This window comes from Rhyacophila brunnea, unplaced genomic scaffold, assembly GCF_057557595.1.
Source record: "Rhyacophila brunnea isolate RB1 unplaced genomic scaffold, BYU_Rbru_1.0 scaffold_10, whole genome shotgun sequence".
Lineage (NCBI taxonomy): Eukaryota > Metazoa > Arthropoda > Insecta > Trichoptera > Rhyacophilidae > Rhyacophila > Rhyacophila brunnea.
In genome coordinates, this window is record NW_028232752.1 from 23,926,933 (window position 1) to 23,952,887 (window position 25,955).

Here is a 25,955-nt window from a genome sequence, read left to right on the forward strand (position 1 = left end):
CTAAGTAAATGTTGAATATTTTGACAGTTAAAATCAAGGAATTTTGGACGTACGTACGCCCATTGTTGACTAGAGGTCAGGTGACATAATACCTACACAGTGGAAAATGGTAAGATATTTGGTATACTTTAACATGGGTATATGCGTGGCGTGTTCTGTCTCTTTCTACTTTTACTGAAATTTAAAAGTAATATGCCAACGAAAAAGAATCTGAATATTGCCTTCGAAGAAAGTACCTAATTGTCCCTTTTCCGAGATTATCATATATCAATAAAGCACCCATCCCTAAAAAAAATAAAACCATAGATAATACACGTAAATGACGTAAATCATAACCTCAAATATGTATGTATTGCGTAGGGTTTCTTGTAAACTGTGTAAGCTATTTCTAATTCTGTAGCATGAAATGCTATATGAAACGCGTCTTAGAAATATACAAACCAACTTAAAAACATCAGTCAACGTGAGTACAATAACAGCTAATCATACCTTATATTTTCAGAAATTTTAACCTATAAATACATGGATGTTAACCCATCACAAACACCTTGTGTTGTTACTACTAGTAGGGCCGTCTTAACAGTATCAATAGTTTGTGACCAATACTTTCTCCTACAATAGGATAAAGGTATCGATATCTTACAATTTTACGAAAAATATCCGTATTTAAGTCCTTATCCAGGATCCAGCAGTGGATGAAAATCTCCCCTAACTCCTTCCACTATTCTCGGTCCCTAGTTCTTAGTAGTAGTCCCTAGGTAGCCACGTACATCCACATAACTTTATGATTTCTCCTATCCAGTGGGTTTTAAGGCGTCCCTGTGGTTGTTTAGTACCCCTATGGGACCACTTTTTTTGGTCTTTTAGTGTTTTACCCAACATGCACTTCTAATTTTTGGATTTCTCTCACATGCATATGTTAGAATTGGTACTTAGCACATATTGGTTGAACAGCATTTACAGTAAAGTTGTAAGTAAAATAATGCTAGTCCACTACATCACCAGGTTCGATCGTGAAAGGATCATAGGTATATGGTCACTCACAGAATGGAAGTTGTATTAAGAGATTTTTGTTTTGACGACAAATGGATGTTAGCCACTTGCTCAACCTATTGGGTCCATACTCTGGGTCCAAACACAAATTGTTAATACAAACCTCCACACCTTGGAGGCCCATAATGATCGGACATAGTCAAAAGAAGATAATGAGGCGGCAAGCAGTCCCCACCACATTGACGATGACAAGATTATGAAAATGGAGAGCATAATACGTAGTTTCACTTTTGTTTTATTTGTGTGGATCAAGAAAATACTGTTGTCATCAATGTTGTATTATAAACCACCAAGTTCATACATTATAATATTATGGTTATGTAAAATCATGTCAGTAATTTTCTTTTCAATTAGTTTATTTTTCTCATTTTCAGATGGGCTCTTTTATCGAAGATATAAAAGATTTTACGTCCATTCATGATTTCTTCAACCCTACAGAGCTATTTATGGTTGACGGACTGACCAATCAAAACTATGCTGTCATGGTCTTGAATCGCGATATTCACCATCCGGAAGAATTCCTAATACCGTTTTGGAACAATGGTTTGTAATAGTAATATTATACTCTGTGTATGTGTTTATATCCAGTTCATACATCATAGAATAAATACAATATTTTTCAGAAATATCAGAATTGTTGAATCCAGTGACGAAGAGTGAAGGTAGGGGAGATCTGATATAAATAGTGAACAGTAAACCGTGTCAGACATCCTTATTTATTTTTAAATTGTGAATGGTGTTCGTTAGTTTTTCAAATTCAATTAAACCCTGCCAAAACTAACCCTTAATAAAAATAATGACAAAATTAATAAAAAAATTATGCCATTAAATCATACAGTATACTCTCAGTAATCCGCCGCTCGATTATCCGACAATTACTATAATCCGCCGCTATTTTTACTAGTTGAAAGCACAAAATCAAGCTCTATAATTCGCCGGTATTCGATTGTCAAATTCAGTAGTCCGCCGTGTACAAGTATATACAACGCAGATGAGACGGGTTTATTTTGGAAACTTCTCCTTCGTAAAACGTATGTTCATCGCGAGGAAGCTGAAGCAAACTGAAGCTTTCAGTCATAGGGAAAACCAGGAATCTTAAGCCATTCAAGAATATCTGCGTCTCTGAACAACTGGTTGTGCCAAGTGATTTACTGTTTAATATTTAGTTATAAACTAAATATTAACTAATAAACTAATAAACTTAGTTTATAAATATGTATAATTTAGTAAATACTTGATTTTGATTATAAATAAAACCGTAATTTGCTAGTACAAATTTCTCAAAAAAACTATTTTTACGAAATACCTGTACTTATGTAGAGTTGGGTATTTCCCGAGAAAATCTCAATCTTGAGATTTGGGATTTCCAGAAAAGAATTCTCCAGATATTGGGAAATTTAAAAAAAAACCTGTAAAAATCCTAAAATCAGTGTAAAAACAGACAAATTCCAAAAAATATGATTTTTTTTCATTTATGTAAGAAGACAAACAAAGTAGAAGTAGGAAATCAAAAATAATTCAAAACATTACTTGTTAAAATCGAATTTTAAAACAACACAGACTGTCAATCGCTGCGTTTGACAATCGCGTACGCTTTTGAGACACAAAATTCCCTGATGTTGCAAAAATTGGGCTCATTTTGGGTTGACGTTGGCTTAATTGTGTTAAGTGCCCTGATTAGTCTTTGAACGTTTTGTGTTTCTGTCCACTTTTTTTCATATAGAAAATAGTTTTTTCAATTAATATTTGATAATAAAGAATTCCCGAATCCCGAGAAAAGATTCTCGAGATTCGGGATTTCCCGGAATGTTAAAAATTTCAATTCTCGAGATTCGGGATGGAAAATTTTGAAAATTTCTAGAGAATTCCCGTTGGGAAATTCCCGAAACCCAACTCTACCTGTATGTATGCACTATAATCTGCCGCTTTCACTGATTGGACACTTGTCTGGTGTTTGGAGTGGCGGATTACTGAGAGTGTACTATACATAATTTGAGATATTTTATAGATAGAAGAATATTTTTTATTTATTATGGTTTGGGTAGGCAGGGTTTAATTGAATTTTAAAAACTAACCATCACTATAATATGCAATTTGTATTCTTAGTTCAATGAAAACAAATAAGTATGACTGACAAAGTTTAGTGTGCACTATTTATGTCGGATCTCCACAGCCTACCTCCACTCTTTGCCACTGGTAATAAAGCTTCTTCGGTGCAGCATAAACAGTTCATGAACTATCCCTACTGCTCGAGTGCCTTATTAATGATATTTTATGGACGGGTTACATATTTGATAGAGAATGAATCCTTGGTATTGAAGAATGTGTGGAATAGTTTGTTAATGTTAAATTTATAAAATTGCAGTTCATTGTACATATTAATATCTACAAAATATTAAAAAAATTAATGAGTTACATAAAACAGTTATTTCAATGTCGATAGCTTCATAAAATGTGACAAATTCGTCTGATGACACAATGCCTTCTTTTTTTCGTGCAGAATTTCTTCGTAGCATGCTAATATTTTTTTATTACCACATTTTTATTAGCTCGTATTCTTGTTCATGTGCATTTCTGGTGGAACTGGGTCTGAAGTGTCCGATAAAGAACCGCGTAACACTGAGTACGCGTAAGTCGGGCTATTACTGTACATAAAATATATTTAAAAATAAAATTAACCATGAGTTTCACCACTGTGCTATAGAATCTGAAATTATCTGCTTTGAATGGTTTTGTAGCTGCTGTTCGAGTGACTGTTGATGGGGGGACGAATAGATGGCTGAAGTATATTGACCAACGCAATTTACCGAAAAGTGAAATCTTACCAATAGACATGATCTGTGGGGACATGGACTCCATAACAGATACAACTATGACAATTGTCAAACAAATGAAAACAAAAGTATTACAAATTACTTATTTCCTATCATAATTAGATGCAATGTGATATAAAACAGTGTTTCCCAACCGCCATGCCGCAAATAAATGTAATTGTCACCCATTTTTAAATGTATATGCCAAAAATTCCAAACAAATCCTCATTCAAAAAAAGTACTCCTTTCATGGAAGACGTCAATCGATGCGGAATTAACACTCGAGAATAAGGAAATCTAGTCGAGCTGTCTTGATGCCACTTTCATAGTCACTTTTATTAGACGACAATCTCTTTATTGCAATAAATATAAACAATATAAATTTATTCAATATGCATATTGGTATTTATTTTAATTAATCTTTAAATTTCTGAGAATCTGAATTTTTTTCGTGTACTGTTTACAGGTTTTGTATGTAATATATTGGGTAAAATCACACATAAAGTATGTACATATTATTTGTGTAATTATATTGACCATATGTGGACTCGGTTTTAGGAAATAGATGCCTCAATTATTTTAAGTTAATTTGACATATTAATATATCTACATGTTCCACCAAACAAAATAAGTCTCTTTTGACAGCATGCTGTCTTGAGGGTACTATTTATGTAAAGCAGATTACACTAATAATTTTTTGCAAAATCTGCATGTTGTCTTTCATACATAATATATGTTTAATTACATGTATTTGAAGAGAGAGAGAGTTGATTTGTTTTACGAGTATCAAAATTTTCATTCCAGCATTTATTGTTATAATCGTACGCATTGGTACTAGCCCAAAGTCTTCATACGTTTGAGAACATGGTCATGGAAAACTGGTTTTAATATAATAAAATTCATCACATTCAGGCACGTACTCTCTTTTTGCACGGATTTTCGATATAATTGTAATTATACCTCCCATTTGACAAGGATGCGCCGATATACTAAAAAACTCATTAGTTATATCAAAGCTATTAAGGTGACGCATCAGTGAAACGCCAAATAATTTTCAACTGTACGCGCGACGAAATTTTGGACTTTGGTCATTCAGTGAGAGAATGTCGAGCCAGAAGCACGTCACTTTGCTGCGTGATGGCGACGGGTCAATTAATTCTAAAATCGTGTAAAGATGACTAAAAACGTTACCCATTTACTTTAAAAAGAAAACATGTCAATGAATATATTATTATTGTTACTAATAGAACAATAAACAGAACATAAAATGGACGTATGTTGGATTTATATGACAAATAATATTTCGTTAGACTGGTGTCATTTGCACCCGCGACCCGCAATCCGCGCATCGCCTAGCAACGATCTTTTTAGACCGTGCCTCAACTAATGCATGGCCTTAATATATTATGTTATGTACCTATCCATACCTCCCCTCTCTATGATATATCCCCAATGACACTAAATTGTCTTTTGTTTAATTCAACGACACCCTAAGTTACTAATTATGTACCACTGTTAAGAATATTCAATCAGTGTGATTTCGACTATTGCAATGTACTTACTCAATATTATATAATTGATCAACCCCAATAATTTATCCACCCTATCCAACGGTGTTACTACACACATATTAAACATATTATAAACCCTTGTAGGTACATGAACTAAACGTCACTAATATTGCTCACATACTTACTTTTTCATATTTATAACATTGTAAATGATTCCAATACCATTTAACTCGGACCATTCAATTTGTAGAAACTTAACTCGGCTCTCTTATCTGAGTTCTTTCCCTTTTATTTATACCATGTAACTATACTTTGAGATTAATTAAGACGATACATCAGTGAAACAGCAAATAATTTTCAACTATAGGCGCGACGAAATTTTGGACTTGCTGGCATTCGGAGAGAGAACGTCGAGCTGGGAACACGTCAATTTTTTTCGTGATGGCGACGGGGGTATTAATTCTTCAATCGTGTAAAGATGACTTATAACGTTACCCATTTACTTGAAAAAGCAAACATGTCAATGAATATATTATTATTGTTACCAATAGAACAATAAACAGAACATGAAATGGACGCATGTTGGATTTATATGACAAATTATATTTCGTTCGGCATGCGTCATTTGCACCCGCGACCCGCAATCCACGCATCGCCTAGCCACGATCTTTTTAGACCATGCCTCAACTGAGATATAGCCTTAACGAATAAACAACTCTAAAGATTAACATCCACCGAGTCTTATTACCGACATACACCTTCCATTGGACCACGTGAATAATCAGGGACAATTGGTAAGGATTTCCGTTGCCGAACATGTAACATTGTTATTTAATATATGTTTTTTTAGAACTATTAATCCTTTCCACGCGGATGGCACACCCGTTTGTTCCCTCATTATTCGGCCATTCGATATAATTAGCATGTTATTTAAATGTGGTTTTAATAAAATTAATTAATTAAAATTTAAATAGTCATTAAATGCTCCGCGGTCAACAAGTTAATAACCATGTTCTTGCTTTTTCGTACAAGGTGGTTGTTAGTAATTTTGAACAATCACAAATACCCAGGCTTTCCGAAAAACACATAATATTGTCTCCTCACCAGAAATCGAACCCAGAATTCTCGGGTGGAAGCCCAGTGCCTTACGGACTGCACCACGAGAGCCGCCTGTTATTTAATATTAAGAGTCAAAGATTATATTTGATATTATAGGTGATATTATTATGTATTATTATTTTGTGTTTTAGATAGTATACGCACCAGATCAGGATGAAACCGACTTCACAAAATCTCTGATTGAATTATTTAAATATTGCAATGAGAAAACAGTAAAATTAGGTAATTCAATTTTTCCCCCATATATTTATGTGAAATTAAAACTTTTACACAGATTAAGTATTAATATTGTTTTTGGTAAAGTAATAAGGTGGGAACATATTGTGAACATGCCACTCCACGCTATATTGCTTTGCTTATAATATAAAAAATCGGTGTGTGTACTTATGTACGCGCGTTAGAAGTTATACTTCTTTGGCGTAACAAAACAAAACTTGTGATAAACTAGATTCTTTGACTAGCTCTTAGTTATCTTGTTAAATTACACACTCAAGAAAAAGGGCCGCTTATTGGAACGCCGTTGGTTTATTTCTATACACTTTGACTTATATTACTAAATTATATAATGGTTTCTCGTTGTTTTTATTTAGGACCAACTGTCACTCTGACGTTTAATCGCTTGTTTACGTAAGGAATTGCAAATGGCCGACAATAATAATTTCGGTGCCTAGGCAACGGAACAATTCTAAACTATAATATTATACTGTATAATCGTCACAATTACAGTATCATACTATGGCGTAAAGGTAGTGCGTTCGGCTGATAACCGAACCATCGGTGGTTCGAATCCAATCGAGTGCGTTTTTTTCATGTGAAAAAATAAATTATGTGTTACATGTCACACGCCAAAAATACACTCTGATCTGATTTTCTTTCTTCTTCTGAACTTTAAAAATAGTATTATTGTTAGCTTAATAGTATTGAGGGCATCGACAAGATTGTTGAGAGGTAGCACTAACATTTAGTAATTTTTTCTAGTACATAATATTAAAATTTATTTATTTTACATATAATGAACATGACAAATTATAAATTCAAAGCGTTCACGACATGACATAAAGTAAGTGTTGACAATTTTCAAATATAAATACAGAGTAATATGAGTATATAATACAAAAATAAAAGTACATGGAAGCACACAGAGTGAACAAGATTGATAGACCCTATCTTAAAAACTCATGAAACAATGTCCACCTAAATTCACCACATGTTAGTGGAATATATCAATATCCCAAGGGATTTGATTAAACATAGTTATTGCATATTATACAACACCTGGCGCGACACGATGCGTCCACGCGATCAATGTCATCTTTAATAATATTACTATTATGAAAGTTTATTATACTCATGTATCTACTATTTAATAATAGGTATATTATATTCATGTTTCTCAAACTACGATTTATCTACTCGAAAATGCATCTGAAATCGCTTATTACCTTTTGCAAGACTTTAAAAGACTTAAAAAAAAAAAAAAAATTAAATTCGCCAAAAAAATACATATATTTTTTTCTTTTGACCGTGTCCGATCCTGGTAGGATCATAAGGGCCTCCACTGAGTGGAGGTTTATAATAACAGATTTTCATTTTTACGATAAATGATTTCTGGCCATTTGCTTAACCTATTGGGTCCATACTCTTGACTCCAAACACAAATTGAAAACAATATGAGTATTTGTCAGACTCAGGATTTAAACCTGGAACCCACGACATTATAAGTAATGCATAAGCCGCTCGGCCATCGTGGGGCCTTTATACGATAACCTGCTGATGTTTCGTGGAGTCACGTGTATGTGATGTGCTGGACGCATCGCGTGGCATGGAATGTTTCCACCAATTGTGTCGTAATTTTTATTGATACTAAATCTTATTGTATCTAATCTTGTAGAAGCTTTTATGCAATTCACTGTGAAATAATATTAATATTTTTAATATGTAAAGCAATATAATTATTTGTATTTAAAATTATTTAAATGTAATAAATACGTAGTTAGTTAACCTGGCGCTTCATACTATACACGTACATGGTTGATTGCACAACCGTCCTCCAGGTATCTCTATCCGGTTCTTGCTCTCTCCAGTCGTTCACACTCAGCCTCTCATAACATACTTATTGCAATTAATGTTTCAGATAAGGTGTGTGTCATATATCAATCATCAGGCCGAATCGATCACACTATGAGCAACATAAACACACTGTACAAGTTTTCAGGACAGACCACACCAATTTATCTTATATCTGATGATTCCATCAGTTGGCTTTTGCGTCCTGGTCAAACAAAGATTGCCGTCCCGGAACCTCTCAAAAATTCTACAATGTCGTGGTGTTCATTAATTCCATTTGGTGAAATATGTCAGGCAGTTACAACTAGTGGATTAAAATGGAATCTTTGTAAGATATAATGACAATTTTTTTGCCTGCAACACTAACACATAGTCAATATTTGGAATAGTCAGTGGCGAAGGGTGGAGGTAGACTGTTAAGATCCGACATAAATAGTGCACATTAAACTTTGCCAGTCCAACGTATTTATTTTCATTGAACTAAGACTACAATGTATAGATAGTGTTTGTTAGTTTTTACAATTCAATTTTATCCTACCTAATCTCAGCCACAGGAGATAATAGTCAAAAAAATATTCAATTAAGTATCTATAAAATATCTAAAATTATGCCATTAAACCTTCCATAATTTTAGATATTTTATAGATGGGAGAATATTATTTTTTATCGATTGTGGTTTGGCATAAGCAGGGTTTAATGAATTTTGAAAAGCTAATCGACATCATCTGTACCTAATATGTAGTCTTAATTCAAAACAAATAATTATGACTGAAAAGGTGTGCACTATTTTTGTCGGATCGCCCATAGCATACCTAAACTATTATGGTTTGGTTTAGGCAGGGTTTAGTTGAATTTTAAAAACTAACCAGCACTATCTGCAAATTGCATTCTTAGTTCAATGAAAACAAATTAGTATGACTGACAAAATTTAGAGTACACTATTTATGTTGAATCTTAACAGCCTTCCTCCACTCCTCGCCACTGGTAGTTGTGTGTACCATTAATTTAACATGTATCCATTTAAGATTGCACGCTGCAATAATAAAAAGAAAAATGTATTAACATTGAGACCAAATCAGTAGGATTGGGAATTTGCAGTCTTCTTACGGATGTCACTTTGCCTAAATTTATCTCTGCCTACTGCTTTGCATGTCTCTTTAACCAATTTAACCCCCTGAACTTTAATATGTGTTTTTTCCATGGGGGGTTTCTTGAAATTATAAAAAATCCGGAAATCTGCCAAATAAAATGGTTAGAAAACACTGGACTGGGCATTTTTGTTAAATTATAGCACTTTGCTTAATTGCTTATCACACACCATGTTTTGTATTCTTTTCGAAGAGCATCAATCGTTTACAACAACGCTTTCGACACTGATAATATTCTTGTAAGACAATGAAACACAATAATTTATGTGAGTTACAATTACTCTATAAATTGACACAACCTATGTACTATTTCTGTTACTATACAGGAAAGTTTTTAGGTAATGCCCTTTACATTGTCTGCTGAGATATTCAAATGATCGCTTTACTTATTGTATATGTATTATATAATAATAATATCGTCTCTGTTCTGGCAGAACACACTAACTGGAGAATACTAGTTTTGAGTAATTTGACTTTGAAGTTGTTAAAATGTTTGAAATGGTCTATCATGTGAGTTTATTAAGTAATCGTAAAAAGGATGACTTTAAAATAAACACTGTTTATTTATTAAGAAGATTGTTTGAAATAAGGAACATTTTGGTACTAACTCAATATGTCATTTTTCGAATTAGTGTCTTCTGCCAGAACAGTGACGATATGATCTATAGCAGGCCTGGGCAAACTTTTTGGATGAAGGGCCACATTAGGAATATAAAATGAATGGTGGGCCGCAAGTAAAATACTATTTTTAGACCAGGGTTGCCAGACGTCCCTATTTGAGCGGTATTGTACCGATTTCAATAGACAAATCCCGAGTCCCGCATTGCCTCTAAAAATACCGACTTAGTTGTAAATGTACAAAAATGTACGTACATATATAGTTAAAGAGGCTTGCTTAATTTTCATAGACAGCTTGGCGTACCACCTTTTATGAATAAAATTTGAAACTGTCAACGAGATTACAATTGTAGTGACTTCAGAAAAATTTTATCGAGCAAAGATGACGAACATGTTTTGAAACAAGCTAAAAGCTTGGGAAAATACTTTTAATGAAACTGTCATGATTGTTTATATTTTTGCACTTCAATCAAAATGTAATTCTTGTAATAAATGTTCTCTTCTGTATACATAATATCAGCGCTCGAAATGGAAAAGTTTACGAACCGGAGCGCTCGACAAATTTTCTGAAGATATTTACATAGTTATCAAATCGAATGCGTATTTTATAAAAATAAGTGTGTCAGATTTGCTATTCTATAGCCTATCTAGCTCAGACGGTCAACATATTTCCCCACGAGACGGAGCGATAATTTTACAAATTTCACGAGCCGGAACGGCGCTCCGGTGCGTTCCGTTCCATTTCTACCCCTGCATAATATGTTATTAATTTAATTAAAGCTATGTATTATTTAATAATGAATGTCCTGTGATTTTGGAAATCTGGCAACCCTGTTTGAGACATAGATTATTTATTATCATGAAAAAGGAATCAATTTAATGAGAAGAATGAAACTGTTCTGTCTTAAAACTGCTTGTAAATGTTCATCGGTGATGCTTGATGTATATTCAAATTTTATTTTTAAAAAGGCGTTAAAATGTAGAAAAAAGTAAACTTTTTTCAGAAATACGATTAAATCTCTCGGGCCCCACAGAAATACTTGGCGGGCTGTAGTTTGCCCAGGACTGATCTATAGTTTCAATTATGCAAGCACCATGAACCAATAAATACAAAATTGCAGTTACGAGCAATGTTCCTTCTAATTTTTCTATTGTGTGCGCGGATCATCAACGCATCTCAGCAGTGGCGTAATTAGGGTTGGTGTCATCCAGTGTGGTAAATTTACCCCCACCCCCCACCACAAACACACATATAATTTTTCATTAAAACTTATAACACTAACGATAATTTTTGAAGGAAATGAAGTAGAACAGGACTGATATTATATAGTGATCCTGCTCGATGTCAAATTTCACTTGCGAGGCCGTGTTAGTCGCACTTGACCATCGCCTTCCGAGAAATGAGTCGAAGAAATGTGCATGTGATGGTTTCGTGCATTCGAGCAAAACTAAAATCTGGCAATGGAAACTTTCTTTTACAATATTTTTGTGTGAGGACTGTGCGGGGGATGAAAACATGTGTGCGGATACATTTTGGTAGGTTGGGTAGGCAGGGAACATTGGTAGCGAGTCGTTTACGCAGGACGTGTCAATCAATCACGTATCAAGAACACCATGCAATAAAATTTTATTAGCATGTGATCTCATTCCACACTCATGTGAGGGCATTAGTCTAGTCGAGGAGGTTCTTCATAACAAAACTCACCTAAATATTCTGTATGCCTTTGAGAACTGAAACAATATTTTTTCTTCATTCATTTTCTTATACTAATGAGATGTATTCGTTATGGTATGCAAGTGATGCGTTTTTTGTATATTTTTTTCAGATAATGGTACAATGAAATTTGGAGATTTAATAAGTACATCAAATACTTTTGACGGGTCTGACGTTGTTGAAATCAATACTAAAACCCAGCTGTTATGGTCCATGGACTTGATACAAATATTTTCTAAATGGTTTGGTACGTCTGATGTGCTGTCCAACAAGAAGATTTAGGCAATAGCCGGAAGTCGCTGTCGTCGACTAAATAGGAGGAGCTTATTAGTTCACAATTTTAGTGTCGAGCCACACCGGGCGACTCTGGTCTCGAGACCAGTCGCGCAACTGGTCTCTTCGGGCGACTTGCCGGCGACCAGAGAGGCAGCCAATAATAATAATAATGAATTTACACGCAAGTATGCAAAAATACGTTCTATCCGCAGCGTGGCTGCCGGCGACTGGTCGCCTGGTGTGGCAGCGCTCAATATATAGTTATATGTTTTCATACATCGCTACCAATCGCCCGACCAGAGAGACCGGGAGACCAGACCGAGCGCACGAACGAGATTTTACTGGTCGCCCGACTTTATTGCTTGTGCGACTACTGGGCGACCAGGTGTGGCATGCTCCATATAACTGCATGCATCGGTCTGGTCTGGCGACTGATCTCGAGACCAGAGTCGCCCGGTGTGGCTCGGCTCTTAACATGTGAACAACTCGTCACTATAATCGAAGTGCAGTTAAAAATGAGAGGAGCTTGTTAGTTCACAGTTTTAACACGTAGCCAAGAAGATCTTGTTGTACAGTAAAGAGCGGAATTCGATGAGATAGGGCAAAATATAGTTTCAATAGATAATAATTTATTATAGACTTTAGTTCTATTTCACTTTGTGGATAAATGTTATAATTTTATTATTTATTTGTTTTCCTTTTTTGAAGGCTTGTCATTTCAGCACATCTGTATTTGTGTTTGTTTTTTAAATATATAAATTATTATTCAAAATGTGTAGTTTAATTGAAAAAATTCTTATTTAAATTTTGTACCCAGCTGGAATTGTAACCTAGAAGTTTGTATGTATGTATTATGCTATTTTGATGCTGAATCTAATAAAGCACGGAACATAGATTGATTGAAAATGAAGCAAGTTTTAGTATACTAATTGTATTGACTGGCATAGCAGTGTGACGTGACAAATCAACTGTTATGTAAAAATACCACAATGTCGTTCTCAGTAATTATGATTCTCAAATTATCTTTTCCGGTCCATCTTTTACTTCACTTTACTATATCAGTGAGCTTAATAAACCACTGAAGAAAAAATAAGAATTATGTACTGTGCATGGGCGCCGGCAGCATGGTGCAAATGCACCACCTTTGGTTCAAATTTTTTTTTGATAATAATTATTGTATAATATATAACAATATTATTTCGACACATAAAAAAACATTTTGAGAGTATAAAATACAAATTTAATTAAAACATTTTGCAAATGGTGACTTCCGCAATGGAAGAATGGCTTTTGGGTATAAATCCCGTATAATTTTTTGAACTCTATATGACCAGACATGTTGGCACAGCCATCGTATCCTTGTCCAACCAACATAGTATGTTCTGCATATTATTATGCAGATCCAATCCAAAATCCTGTACCATCTTTAATATTATCTCGGATAAAGGTTGCGCAGCTAAATCCGATAGAGCAGAATAGACCATAAATTCTTCATGTATTTTGAAAATGTTCTTATTAACTTTGTGCAGGTATCGAATTATACCTGTTTGTAGTTGTGAAAGATACTGTTTGTGATAGACGCTCCGCTGTTGAATCCGGCCGCCTGCGAGGTGCGTTCAGTCTTTCGCTTTCTCAACCAGGAGGGAGTCCATCCTGTTGAAATCCATTGTTGTCTCACATCCATTTATGCAGTGGTTTCCAAACTTTATGTTACTACGCCTCCTTTTCAAAAAAAAATCTAATCTTGGCGCCTCCCCTCCCTTTATTTCATTAAATAATACAGACACCCTTTTGAATAGTCAATCATGTACTAATACAAAATATGGTTTTACTATATTATATTAATTTTTAAATTAATTTAAGTTTTTCATGTGGTTGATGTGCTTGTTTATTAGCAAAAAGTGCTCTTTTTTCTACTAAACGGGATCGATATTTGGATTTCATTGCAGCTAATGCAGAAAATCCCGTTTCGCATAAATATGTTACGAATAATAGCAGTACTTTATTATTTAATGACGCTGACGCCGAAGCACGCTGCATGTCTCTCGTATCGAACCCGATGTGACTGACTAGTGGCGCCATGTATGTAAGTATGTATGCTTGCTAGGCGGCATCCGGTTACGACATAATATGTTGTGTTATGTTATACATATTATGTATGCACCAGTGGCGTGCAGTCCATTGCAAAGCAATGTTTTGATAAATATGTACATAGGGTGAAGTAAGGTTATTTGGTGATAATTTTTAAAGAAGCTCCATTTACAATCTTATTTTTTATTATAGAATAATAAAAGACATCGAAATATTAGGACAATATAAAATTAAAGCCTTATAAGTAATAAATATTACACAAAAGCCAGGAAAATACACGATTTTTTATAGTTTAAGTAGTTAGGAACAGTATAAGTAATTTGGTGGTGGTGGGTATTTAATTTGGTGATATTGAGGTTTTTTGAAGATTTGACTACCTACCTACCTATTTACAATGCAGCATCATAATTTACACAGAAATCACACATGAATACGTTGTCAATGGCACCCGTTTGACATGTTTCATGATATTTTCCCATACAGAAACAACATTCAATCCATTTCGCTTCATTTTTTTTCTTAGCGTCGTGAGAATATGTTTTTTCACTTATTTGTTACAGGTTCTTTACGTCTGGCAGTTGGATATTGCAGCAATTCCTCTTCAATAATAACGCTAGTCTGGGTTTTACATGTCTCCAGTCGTTTGTTAACCGTGATGGAGTCAAGGCCTCTGGAGAAATCGAATTTGGATTAAAGGGTGTGATGCCTGCCTTTTCAAATCCACTTGTGATGTTTCTCGTTGTAAAACTCGCCACAAATGCTGGATTAAAAATTGTATGAAAATTAAATCTGCTTGGTTTGTCATTTGGAAATGACTTCATATAAATATTGAGTTGCTTCGTCCAAGCAGCTTTTAATGATCTGTAAACGGAAACGTCCAAGGGCTGTAAAAGGTGAGTTGTGTGGGCTGGGAACGTAAACAAAAATATTGCATTGTCAGTTGCCAATTTTATCACATCTGGATTAATATGCGACGCATGAGAATCCATTAGAAGGAGAACAGGTCTAGTAGACGGAATACCGTTGATAAAGAATTTGAACCATTCGAGAAATAGCTCCGAATTAATCCATCCTTTTGGAGATATTCTCACCATTGAATTCGGAAAACAATCTTTGTTGAATAAATCGTTCCACCTTTCCCTTTAAATATGAGGAAAGGTGGAATCAATGTGCCATTAGCACACACACAACCAACAAAAGTATGAGTATCTCCTCTCAGCATATGTTCTTTTATAAACGAATCGATCGCCAATTTTTGCTACAACACGACTTGGTTTAACGACAATTCATCCCAGTCTCATCGACATTCCAAATCTGTAACGGCTTATTTTAGAGATTCAGTTTAGTCAACAGTGCTCCCAATTTTTCATAAAAATCTTGGAGAATTTGCGGATTGGCCATTGATGTACGATATGCTGAGAGATTTTTAGGCACACGCACTGACAAACCATATCTTGCTTTATACTGACTCCACCACCACTTACTGGTTGAATCACTTTTCGGGTTTAACAAACTATCGCGACCTACAGACTTGGCGATTTTATGAGCCAATCCCTTATCTGCAAAACGGTCAATCGGAAACCCAACTCCTACATATTATTAATGTATGTGAGCAATCTCTGTTCATTTTCTGCCTACTGTCAATGCAAAAGGCCTTCCTAAATTTGAAAAATGCGTCGTTGAATTGATGTCTTCTCCCTCGTTCTTCGAAATAAATCGTTTTAAAGATGACCATGGAATACCCATGGCTTTGCCGCACTATAATGTAAATTTTTGATCCCTCACCAGGTCTTTGTACATCAAAAAATGAATAGGTACGTCCTGTAACATTTGTCGCCAACTTCACTTCTCTCTCCTCCATAGACTAATATAGCTCTCCTCTTTCAAGTGCCATCAAAAAGGTGGTAGGTAATTTGGTGATAGTCTGTATAACCTGGAATTATTTTTATAACATAATTAAACACCCGTAAGACAATATAAAATAATTTGTTGTAATTTTTTTCACTGGTTAATTCATTTAATAAAATATCTAATAGTGGCCTAAAAATGACAAATCTCTTAAAATTTCTATGATATTTGTAAGCCTGTAAAGTTTAAATTCACTAAATAATGACAAAACTTTATTAATGGAAACATATAATAGGCCATGTACCATGAAAAACAATTATAAAAACACAAATAATGTGAATATTACCTTGATACAGCTTAAATGTTGAAAAACGAAAGATTTTAGTAGAAAAATGTCTCAATTCTCCGAAAGGAGTTCAATGCAAACACGTATGCGTCGACCGACAGCTAATAACACTTGAAAATAATTTTATTTTGCCAAGTCTGAAGTTAACAGTGTTGCCATCTTTTTTTACATTGATTATAGTACAAAAGGGTGAACAAGTATTTCTGAAAAAAACTATAGTACAGGAATATTTTTCGTCTCGAATCCTTGAAAATTATATTATTTTTGCCATATTTTCGTAAAATTATAGTATTTAACACTTTTTGCGGATTAAAAATTATAGTACGATTGGCAACACTCTAAGTCAAAGAATAGTGGGGACATCTATGCCTTATTCTCGAAAGTTTTCTGACGGCGGGTTATTTGAATACACCTTATAATACAAACTATCACCAAATTACCTTACCTTACCCTACATACGTATTTTAATTCTTCAGTGTAAATAAAAAATAATATAACATAATCGGTACTTTATTTAAACTGTGTTATTTCGAAACCGTGCAAAAAAAGGATCGGGTGTACAATATTAATTTATTGGTCGAAGTTCAATCGCGTTTGATATGAAGGTGATTAAAACCTTACATTAAAGACTAGAGTACGTACCTAATAAGAAATGCAGAAACATTAATAATAAATTTCGAGATTGCAGGATTAATAAAAAATCCTGGCAACTCTGTCAATATATAAAAATATTTTTCGTTTGCAACACTGCAAAGAGTATTGTCAAAAAATAAAATAATAATCTATGATAATAATATTCCATAGATAATTAATATTCAAAGCTGTCAAAACGATATCATTTAATGAAATAGTAATATTGTTTAGGTCATAGGTTACAATGTTTTATATTGCGACATGATCGCTTATCAACATTATCGCACGAATCTGAAAAAAAATATTTTTCTTGAGTGGATTTTAAAATAATTAAAGGAAAATGCAATTACAGGTTTTTCTACTGTACCTCATTACATTCATAGTAAGTTTTCCTGTAAAGAATGACATTGATTTATTCTTTTTATTTAAAATTAACATTTTATAATCTAACCAATAATTAATGCCACGTTATTTGAATATTACTATTTTCTTGAATTTCCCGCTATTTATACGTACATAACCTAAATTTGCTTGCTAAATTATGCTTTTCAATTTAATAACTATTGAATATTTTATTACCATGATAATATCTTAGTACAATCGCAAAACATTAATGAATAACCGATATTTCTATTTACTTAATATCTAAGTACTTACCATTATTATTAACACACCTAGAGGATTTTAAATTCTTAAGTAGTTTTCTTTAATAATTCATCTTGAGAGTATGTGTTGTACAATATGATTTTTTCGACATACAATAAGTTATTTAAGAATCTCGCTTAAACATACCGAATTATTTGCAACAATACTATCAGAAAAATCTGCATCGCGTGGAGCAATTCAAACCGTCACTATGACTTCACGCCATCCATTAATAGCGCCTGTACACGCACATAGATTTACTGGTACCAATAATGTGTAATTTAAACTATCGTGATAACTGTTTACACCTAAAAGTACTAACTGTCTCATTTTTCAAGCGTAAGCGAGACGCGTTGTTGTCATTTTATGGTGCTATTTGACTGGTTGTGAAAAATTGTAAACGTTCCGTATCCGGCAGGTTCACCATTATCGTTCTAATGTGCAGGCGCAGATATCGCGAAGATTCCAACTGTCACATGAAAATTCAGAAGCTTCGGAACTTTTTTGATCTATTCATGCAATCCTGCAACTTGCACGATAATATCGTCGATCTACCATGCAAACTTTCTATGTCTGTTTTATGTAAACGTTCAGGAGAGAATTCAAACGTATTATTTATTACGTCATTATTCTTTTATAAACAAAAAAGTTTTAAATTTATAATTTCTCAAAAAAGAGTAGAAAAAACTTTTTTATTTATAAAAGAAATGTATTAAATAATACGTTTTAATTCTCTCCTGAACAATTACATAAAACAGACATAGAAGGTTTGCATAGTAGGCCGACGATATGTGTTTACACATGCATTTTCTTGTTACGGCCACGGTAATACGTGCTGTCAGCAGTAAATCCGTGCAAGTGTAAACGACGGAATAAACTGATTTGAATATATTCATGTGAAGTGCTGTTACTGGTATTACTGTTATTAATAATGATATCACAGAAAAAATTTACAAAAGAATCATGTTAGCTAACAACTTGGTCTATAAGCCATTTTATATTTCGCCAAACTAAAAGCATCCGTTGTAAGATACTAATAAGGACTGTAATCATCTACATTTTTGAAAGAAAAATTCTCCACCAGATTTATAGGCCAGTAAGAAGGCAATAATTGGATTAGATATAATTAACATGTTATTTAAATGTGTAATTATAAGGTCAGCAGTGATTGTGTTAATTAAGATTGGGTAACTGTGTTGACTAGATTACAGTGGCGTTAGAGTGCCTGTTGAAAGAAGGTGGGCTGTGGGTAGAGTTAGGTATTTCCCGAGAAAATGTCATTCTCGAGATTCGGGATTTCCCGAAATGATGAAATTTTGAATTCTCGAGATATCGGAAAATTTAAAAAAAAATCAGTGTAAAAACAGATAAATTCCAATAAAATATGATTTTTTTTATTTATGTAAGAAGACAAACATAATAGAAGTAGGAAAACAAAAATAATTAAAAACATTACTTATTAAAATGGAATTTCAAAACACACAGATTGTCAATCGCTGCGTCTGACAATCGCGTACGCTACGTGTAATCGTGTACGACACAAAATTCCCTGATGTTGCAAAAATTGTGCTCATTTTGAGTCGACGTTGGCTTAATTGTGTTAAATGCCCCGATCAGTCTTTGAATGTTTTGTGTTTTCTGTCCACTTATTTCATGTAGAAAATCGTTTTTTCCATTAATATTTGATAATAAAGAAATCCCGAATCCCGAGAGAAGATTCTCGAGATCCGGGATTTCCCGAAATGTTAAAAATTTCAATTCTCGAGATTCGGGAAGGAAAATCTCGAAAATTTCTCGAGAATTCCCGTTGGGAAATTCTCGAAACCCAACACTTGCTGTGGGTAACAGAAAAAAGTGAAAAAGACTTAATTAGTTTAATTTTTTACTGGAAATAATATTATAATTTAACAGTTTTATAATAGATATAAAAAAGACGACAATATGTCCTAAAATATATATTTACTAAACCATGATACAGTCTGCGGATCGAACTTGTGTCAAACTCCATAGCATCATTTGTCTGGCTTGCTAACCTCCTGCAGGCCTATTCTATCTAACATATCACTTAACATCCAAAAAGAGCTCATTGTGATAAATATATCGCATTTATCACTTTACGTATTCTGGTGTTTAATTATGTAAATAAGTCAACCGTCTGAACTGTCAAAAGTGGTATCTTTTAACAGCCCCTCTCTTGATTGTGTTAACTTGTAGAGCGAGACAGAGTATGTCAAGTTTACATGCATGATCCGACTATGTCACGGCCGCCGTCTTAATTTATAGATAACTAGTAGCAGCCAGTAGTAACATAATATTTGTTTTACTGCAATTACATTTTGTGCTGCAATAGCAATGGCATGACTAATAAAATTGTAGGTTATGTTGATATGTCTGACGTGTTAATACAAAATTCTTGTGTTCGGTCTTATCCGCTTGGGTTCGGCCGTAACTGCCAGCACGAACATACCCGAATTTGACTGACATATCCTACCAATCTAAATTTTTGCCGTATTACGAATTTACTAACTATTTGAGATAGCCGCCGATAACTGCTTAGAGTATGGAATGTCTTCTGTGTTAATTTGGACCAATGAAAATAACGTAAACTTGCTAAATTGATAACTGTTAAGAATAGACCCTCTGAACCATGGTTAGGTAACGTAGAGAGCATAAAATAATATACACAAAATTAACTACATACATACAAAACTGTATCACAATAAAAATTAAAATATCAATTTTCATAAAGCTAAAACTGCCTCGCTGGATTGATATTATCATATGATTTCATACATTTCTTTTCACATGCATTGTTTGATTCATTCGTTGTACTTTTATGTTTTGTCTTAAGAATTTTAATTTTGTTCAAAATTTGACTGAACTGTTGTTGAAACTTACTCAAGTGTCGATTACCACATAATAATTCTGTTTTACCCTTTCAGGACTTATTTGCCGTTGGACTTGTAGTTCCATTTATCAGTCCCCATGTTTTATCGCTGGGAGGGTCACACTTTGTTGTGGGTCTTATGGCATCATTCTACTCTGGATTGCAGCTTTTTTCTGGACCGCTTATAGTAAGACAATAATATGTACTAAATTTATTTATAAGGGCAGTTTGTGGTTTGTATGAATATGTGAGACGATGACCTCGATAAAAATAATCATTTGCTTATTGTTACTCCTAATGCCATCTATATGCCATCAAAGATTCAAGAGCACCCGAAGTTAGAAGTCATAGCTAAATCAGACATGTTGTCCCTTTCTTTTGACATTATGTAACATTGTATCTATGTAGTTTGATGTATGTGACATCCATAAATCAGTCAATAATATAGTTTTACCTGAAATACAACTCACGGCACTGTCGTTGTTTTTAAGAAATTATATATTATGTCTAGATACAAAGAGTTTCCATTTCATTTTGTACAATTTATAGGATTAATATTTGTGTCGGTTAGGTTGAGAATATATTTATTTTTGCTCACAAGATTTGCATTGAAATTATTATTTTATTGGTAAGTCTAGGAACAGAATACAAAGCATGCAATTTAATACTTAAACTTTGTCATTTATCTTCTTTTGTCAATGGGCGTGGTAAATTGTTGATGGACGTGGTTCTGTGTATTATTATATGTGGTCGGATTTATTTAAAAATATATATATAAAAAAATAATAATAACTATATTTTTATTTAATTGGACTTCTGTATTGGCAAATCGACTATTGATTCACTGACAATTAACTTTTTGTTGTCAGTAATTGATCCTTCTATTTTACACTACGAGATGTCTATTGCTACATATTATTTTATTACGACGGTGCTGCTTTACGGTATTTTACAAAGGATCAGAGCAACCGTGTATTGAGCTTCAAATGCAGATGTTTGCGAAAGATACTGGGTGTGTGGTGGTATGACTTTAGAGGAGATTTTTGAGGAGATTCGAGAGCAGACCAAGCACCCTCTCATCATGCTGCGAGTAAAGAGGCGATGTTGGACCTGGCTCGGCCACGTGCTGCAGACACCGGAAGAGAATTTCAACCTGGCTTCCATGTTTTTCAAGGCTTCCATGTTTCTATAATACTCCTCCTTTATTGTCTTCTCTTTAAATTTTAGGGCAGCCTGAGTGATATTAAAGGAAGATGTCCAGTCCTTTTAGCAACCGTAGTCAGCTGCAGCATAGCATACTTGGTCTTTGGCTTCGTTTCCTCAATATTCATCTTGCTGCTACTCAGACTTTTTTTAGGTAAATTACAAATCTTAAAAAAATGATTATTTTTTCAATATACGAGGGTGGGTCAATAAGTCCTTAGAAAAGCCGACAGGTGGCGCGACTAGTACTGTAAGCGGTTTGTTTTCATGCAGCGGCACTACCGATTCAGTATGCTGCGAAGTTTCAATCAGATTGGTCGGGTTGTTGTGTGTTTCTCGTACATTTAAAATTCTTGTGGAAAATGGAAAATGGAGAAAATTGAGTTTAGAGCTGTTATTAAACATTTTAATATAAAAGGGTTAACAGCAAAGGAAATAAAAAATGAGTTGGATTTAGTTCACGGCATATCTGCTCCTTCACTTGCAACTATTTATAACTGGTTAAATGAATTTAAACGTGGTCGTACATCAACAAAGGATGAACCACGCTCAGGACGTCCTGTAGAGGTGACTACACCAGAAATGATCAATAAAATCCACGATATGGTGTTAAGTGACCGAAGATTAAAGTTGAGTGAGATAATTGAGGTTACAGGGATCTCAAAAGGTAGCGTCATTTCTATTTTACATTACAAATTGGGCATGAAAAATATTTCTGCAAGATGGGTGCCGCGTTTGCTCACAGTCGACAATAAACGCAATAGGGTGGTGGCCTCTAAAGCCCTGTTGTCGCTCATGCAACGCAATCCGGATGAATTTTTTCGTCGCTTTGTGACTGTAGATGAAACATGGATACACCACTATACTCCCGAGACGAAAGAACAGTCAAAGCAGTGGATTGCGAAGGCAAACCATGTCCAAAGAAGGCGAAAACCGTAAAATCAGCTGGTAAGGTTATGGCTACTGTATTTTGGGATGCACGTGAAATTATTTTCGTTGACTATTTGGAAAAAGGAAAAACAATAACAGGGGATTATTATGCATCTTTATTGGACCAGCTAAAAAACAAAGTTGAAGAAAAACGGCCTCATTTAAACAGGAAAAAAATCCTCTTTCATCAGGACAATGCCCGTGTTCACACATGTTTACGATCAATGGCTAAAATTGAAGAATTGAAGTTCGAATTGGTCGACCACCCACCGTATTCGCCAGATTTAGCCCCCAGTGACTTTTTCCTCTTCCCAAACTTAAAAAAATGGCTAAGTGGACAACGTTTTTTTTCAAATGAAGAAGTCATCGATCGGACAAATGCTTATTTTGAGGACCTTCCGAAAACTTATTTTTCTGACGGTTTAAAAAAAATTGAGAAACGTCTAACCAAGTGTATTGAGCTCCAAGGAGATTATGTTGAGAAATAAAAAAAAAATACAAAAATAAAAACTGTTTTAATACTTTTTTCTAAGGAATTATTGACCCACCCTCGTACTTAGAGCCTAGCCCCAACATGATCAATTGTGACTGTAGGAGGTTGCATGTAGACGTAGCTTCTTGTAGCTACCAGTGGTGAAATCAGGGTTTTAATGATTTCGAATTAGAATTCCAGTGCTGCATACCCTAATTGGTATGCAGGAGAGAATACCTTTGAGATGATTTTATGCCAAGAGATGTAAGTTTAAAAATACAATCTAAAACTATAAAAATACTAAATATTTATTCAATTAAATTAAGTGTATTGTATAATTTACAATTTCAGGAGTAGTCAAACACACCCAAATATTAGCAAAAGCATTTGTTACGGATATTGTCAAGGCCGAGGATCATTCTGAGGTGTATGGAAAAATGGCAGCTATATCTGGAATTGGAATGTCATTGGGGCCGACTGTTGGGGGACATATTATTGAAGACAATCCACATTTAGGATTTGTGCTTGCGTGTACTTTGACAAGCATATTATTCATTACCAATGCAGGTATATTGAGACATTATCATAAAATCTTCTCAAACATAATCTTCATATGAAAGTTATAGTCCTGGGGTATTTATAATTATAATGTGGGATTTTCAATGATGAATTCTTTGAATGACTACCTTAAATACAAACCATTAATATGTACTCTTCAATCATGCCATACTGGTGTTTTGCTTCAATGTCAGGTGGCCTGTGATGTCATAAATCCAAATAATCGAGTAGGTACATAAGGAATGAATTTCAGGTATACGTTAATTTCATCATTCAAAATCCCAGACTATTATTTAATTACAAATGCCCCAGGACTATTATGGACAATATTTTTTTTTCTTATAGGTATAGTATACTACATGAGATCTAACATAATAAACAAGCAATCGAAGAAGACAGATCAGGTTGAAAAAATCCACTACCTTTCAATTATCGCAGACAGTTGGAATAAATCTGTCAATGAGCTGAAAGAAGTGAACTGGGATGTCTACTGGGATATTTTCCTACTGAAAGCTTTGGCTAGTTTTAGTATGAGTATATTTTATTCAAACTACTCGCCTTTGCTTAAAACTGTGTATGGATTATCACCGAAATGGATCGGTTACACGATCTCATTTCAGGGTGGAATCGGTGCTATTATTAGTTTCTTCATTAAATATATTAACCGAACATTTTACAAGAATGATGTTGAATATTCTCAAAGAAATATTCATTGCTTTATTCTCTTGTCGATTACGTTTATGTGTATGGTCATTTGTAATCAGTGGATTTTGTTTGCCATGCTATCCATACCCCTCGCCATGGGAAATGCTGTTTTAAGGTTAGTAGGTTTGGAAATGATTATCCAGAGATGTCCCGAAAACCAACGAGGGTCTTTAATAGGAGCCTCCAATAGTATAAGAGCTATATCTGGCACACTGGCTCCGATACTTGCCGGATACTTGGGAGATGTGATCGGTGTCCGATATGTCATGGGCGTGTCGTTTATCCCTGTGATTACTGGTGTTGTAATATTGCTCTCATGTAAAATTATCAAACACAAGTCAGAAACTATCAAAGACAAAAAATTAAAATGATATTTGGTTTTATAAAATTACTTTACATAGAAATAATAAAAAACATTACTACACATATATATATAAAAGGTATACGGGTCCATTGCCAGTATAAATTTATAATTTAATTATAATAGTATCATTGCTTTTCCTCTGACAACCGAGATATTTTAATTTTAGTAGAGGGGTAAGGAACAAACTTGTTCTATAAAATGTGAATATTTTTGAAAGCTATTTTGTAATTATTAATAGTTAAATCATTATACAATGGTACCATGAGTACGGCAAAAGCGGCTTATAATAATTGTAATTGTATTGTTTGCTAGCATTCAAATCAAACAGGCATTGCAGCAAACAATTCCAATACCCACGAATCGCCTATGGCGCCACTGTAGAATGATTTACCCATAGTTTCATAAGTACTGTTTTTCACATTATATAAATAATTGTGAAATCAATAAACAATTTGTATTAATACATATGTAATTACAAATTCACTTTCTCTTGTGATATTTAGAATTATTGTTAAGTTTGTTTAGTCTTGTTATGGATTATTTTTGCTAGCAATTTTTTTGTAATTTTTCGTGGAGTCTGACATCAATGAATAATTACTAATTATTCTAGAGAATAAGTTTGTTAAATAAGGAACCAAGTACCTAGATATCTATATGGAACATGAATCCACTGTTACCAATATCAACATTGTTTTATAAATTTTCTTAAACTGCTCCTAGATGTCAAACTCCACAATTATTCTTACATTCTGTTACTACTACATTATAAGAATTATATATTGAAATGTTTTTTATAATTTATTTATTTTCATTGAAATACTTAAAATGTATTTTCTATGATCCTTGAAGAGATCGTACAATAATTTACAAATGTGGTATCTTGTAAAAAACACATTATATCAACAATAAATTTAATGTGGGTCTTTTTTTAAAAGCTATCTTGTTTTTAGATAC

The 25,955-nt window shown here is 33.9% G+C and overlaps 2 protein-coding genes across 4 annotated transcripts; both read left to right on the forward strand.

The window, feature by feature from the left end:
* Nucleotides 1-331: 331 nt before the first annotated feature.
* On the forward strand, nt 332-16,389 carry LOC147079008 (thiamine pyrophosphokinase 1). 3 transcript variants are annotated; one of them, XM_085952511.1, is made up of 7 exons: nt 332-463; nt 1,428-1,596; nt 3,792-3,955; nt 6,628-6,718; nt 8,631-8,891; nt 12,156-12,331; nt 12,767-13,088. In XM_085952511.1, exons 1-6 carry the CDS (start codon nt 407-409, stop codon nt 12,323-12,325), a joined length of 912 nt encoding a protein of 303 aa, XP_085808637.1. In that variant the 5' UTR covers nt 332-406; the 3' UTR covers nt 12,326-12,331; nt 12,767-13,088. The 3 variants fall into 3 exon arrangements, with proteins under 3 accessions (XP_085808637.1, XP_085808643.1, XP_085808630.1); XM_085952517.1 differs by lacking the exons at nt 12,156-12,331; nt 12,767-13,088 and adding an exon at nt 14,971-16,389; XM_085952504.1 differs by having other exon boundaries at nt 12,156-13,221.
* A 971-nt stretch (nt 16,390-17,360) lies between these two features.
* On the forward strand, nt 17,361-25,794 carry LOC147079009 (solute carrier family 67 member A2-like). Its single transcript, XM_085952492.1, has 5 exons — nt 17,361-17,619; nt 20,825-20,956; nt 21,997-22,126; nt 23,726-23,941; nt 24,278-25,794. The coding sequence occupies exons 1-5, from the start codon at nt 17,578-17,580 to the stop codon at nt 25,006-25,008; spliced, it is 1,251 nt and encodes a 416-aa protein (XP_085808618.1). The 5' UTR covers nt 17,361-17,577; the 3' UTR covers nt 25,009-25,794.
* Nucleotides 25,795-25,955: the final 161 nt, after the last annotated feature.